This window comes from Microdochium trichocladiopsis, assembly GCF_020744255.1.
Source record: "Microdochium trichocladiopsis strain MPI-CAGE-CH-0230 chromosome Unknown B0I36scaffold_11, whole genome shotgun sequence".
Taxonomy (NCBI): domain Eukaryota; kingdom Fungi; phylum Ascomycota; class Sordariomycetes; order Xylariales; family Microdochiaceae; genus Microdochium; species Microdochium trichocladiopsis.
In genome coordinates, this window is record NW_025763554.1 from 1 (window position 1) to 2,882 (window position 2,882).

General features: G+C 57.9%; 1 protein-coding gene across 1 annotated transcript; it reads right to left on the minus strand.

Annotated features, from left to right (window-relative positions):
* Positions 1-1,056: 1,056 nt before the first annotated feature.
* B0I36DRAFT_354272 (uncharacterized protein) lies at positions 1,057-2,882 on the minus strand (the record flags this gene model as incomplete). Its single annotated transcript, XM_046157293.1, has 2 exons — positions 1,057-2,726; positions 2,828-2,882. 2 exons carry the CDS (start codon positions 2,880-2,882, stop codon positions 1,057-1,059), a joined length of 1,725 nt encoding a protein of 574 aa, XP_046006209.1.

The window sequence follows — 2,882 nt, forward strand, 5'->3', positions numbered from 1 at the left end:
GTATATAGAGCATATGCGTGAAGTTGGGTGTCTTCTGTGTATCACAAGAGAAACGCAAGTGCTACGACATACCCGTCTCGTCTTGCACGCCGAGCACCCGTTCCGGGACCGAGTCTTCGGCGCATTCGCACGCCGCCGCGAAGGCCGGCCCGTGCTGCTGGTGCTGTGCTGTGCTGAGCCTGCCGGCCGTGGCATGTCCTCTGGAACGTTGCCAATGACGAACCCCTGCACAGGCCGGTGCTCTATGGCAGCTGCCGAGGAGGCGTGCCCCTGTCAAGTGTCGCTTATGTCGCACCCCGATTGGCGCAGCAGCCACAGTCGGGCATGGTACAAGCCGGGAAGTGCAAGAAGAGCCCCTGGGGAGATGGTGCCAAGGGTGTTCTGTGTGTCCACGAGGAGGGTTGGCAGCACAGCAGCACTTGGGCAAGAAGAAGATGGGGAGACGAGAAGCTGGGGAGAGCAGTAGCCACGAGTCAAGGTTCACGATAAGAGATCACGTCCACGACCGCTATCCAACTACCCAAGTTACCCCTCAGCTGTGTGTGTGCGTTCGGCAGCAGCGCAGACGAGCTGGTCGACCTGCTCCAACGCTGATAAGACCAGCGGCAGGCCAATCGTGATAGTCCAATGGTTATCACGGCACCGTCGCTTCTTCCCCGCCCTTGAGCCGCGCCAGCGAATCATTGGAGCCGCCGGTGGCAATCCCCGGCTCAGCGCGGAGACAAGGTTTCGCGGTGCTCCGCTCAAGGTCAAGGCGCTCCAGCGCGGCAAATCGTGCCCTCTTTCGTGTGTCACATTGCGGCTGTTGAGCAAAGCCCCTGACATCCGAGGCCCCTGCGGCGGCCATGATCGAATACGGCAAGCGACCAACTACCCAATGCGAGACAGCCGAAACAGGGTTTCGCAGTTTGCTTGGTCATCATGCAGGCGCCCCCAGCCCGGCATGTCAAGATGCAGTGCATTCCATACACCTTGTCAGGGTTGTGGCTCCAAATACGTGTATGGTCGCTCAGGCTCGGTTTTGCGTGTCAAGAACGATATTGGGTCTCTCCATTATCATACAGTCCAGAGTAAGTGTGCGAATCCCGTGTCACCCCCAACGGTGACAGTCGTCAACTCATGTCTGGACAAGTTGTAGAAATCGACCGTGACCTCGGTGTGCGTGTCATTCCAGTCCACCCGTGTCCATCGCAACCGAGCTTCCTTGGGAATGATCCCGTCCTCATTCCTGCAGGCCTCCTCGAGCTTGATCCACTCGGTGCCCGCCATCAGCATTGCCTTCTCGTCCCAGGTCGAGTCGACGGTGATGTATGTCCTACACAGGGCAGCCGCGCGCATGCGTATCTCGATATCTCGGCTGCAGATCATGATGAACAGCAGGACCTGGATCTCTCTCCGATTCCACACTGTGACTTGGGGAAGTCCCAGATGTGACTTGCCCTCTGCAATCGCAGCTTGCCGCTCGAACACGTCGAGGGCCTCGCGGAAGTACTCCGTGTACAGGTCGTACATCATCTCCTCCCTGTCGAACAGGCATGCGAACAGCGGCTGCGAGCCCAGGCTCGAGAATAACACCATGGTCCACTTCCAGAGCTCATCTTCCGTGGTGGCACCGTCGACTCGTGTTCGTATCATTTGCAGCCAGGTTGAGTAGTGGGCGAGAATACCTTCTTGTTGTGACCGCATGTTCTCGGTGGCTGTGCCATAGAGCCCTACTGCCGTGCACGTCTGAAACGCCCAGACGGCCGTTCGGTGGAAGTAGAGACGGTAGGCCTCGTACCAGCCAGATATCGCCATCGTAGGGTCGGGCGGTCGGATCGAGGTGGTGCCGTCACCGATTTTTGACATGGCCTCTCTTTGATTTGGGTAGCTCGGCAGAGCCCAGCTGTTCATACAGGCCATTGTGAAGAGAAGAACGTTCATCTCGTTGACCCCCTCGTCGCCATTATCGCATGTCTTGCTTGTGCTAGGCCCGAGCCGACCCATGCTGCAGAGTTCATCCTGCAACATGTGGACCGTGATCGCCATCAGGCGGTCCACGGACTTTGTGTCTCCCAAGATGTTCTCGAAGATGACAAAGAGGACAGACATGACGAGAATGAGACGTCGAGTAAGGGTGGGATCCTTGGCAGCAACTCTTTCTCGGAACTTGGACAGTGCTTTGACGTGGAACTGCACGGCCATCTCGTACGTCTGCTCGTCCCACGACCCCGTGTTGGAGACATGGTGTTCGCCGCTCGCATGGATCTTGTGCTTCCGAGACTCGTTGGCGTGGAGTAATGCCCCGATGCTAAGTGCAGATGCTCTGATGTCCTCGTCAATGACGACCTGTTGCATCAGCGTCCGTGCGATCGAGGCTTTGTTGATGGCCAGAAGGCCTAGACTATCAATGACCCGGGTGCGAAAATTGTCGAGAAAGGCACTCTGTCGTTGCGTCAGGTCCAGCAGTGAGGGCTGTTGTGGGAGAATAACGTCTGGCTTGTAGCTGACAGGCTGGACACTCAAGTCCTCGAGGCACTTGCCAGAGTCAGCACGTGGCCGGGACTCGGGCGGACTCAACTCCGATGCTTGTGGTGAGGCTGTCCGTGACGACGAGGCTGGCGTGGCCTGTGCCGCCGCCGGTGGTGCAGAGCCATAGTCACAATCGACCTTGGACCGTTGGCATCTGAGGCACTTGGGTCGAGTCTCGTCGCATCGGATTCGGCGCCGTTTGCAGGTCTTGCAGCCTGGAATGTGTATGCATCTGTGGTCAGCATCCAGGTGTCTCGCTCGTCATGCTCTACACACAACCTCGTATGGAGAGGGGCTGACGGCTGACTAAACATACCGGACGTTACTTTTTTGTGCGCACAACGCACACGAGGGAACTGTGCCTGGGTCAT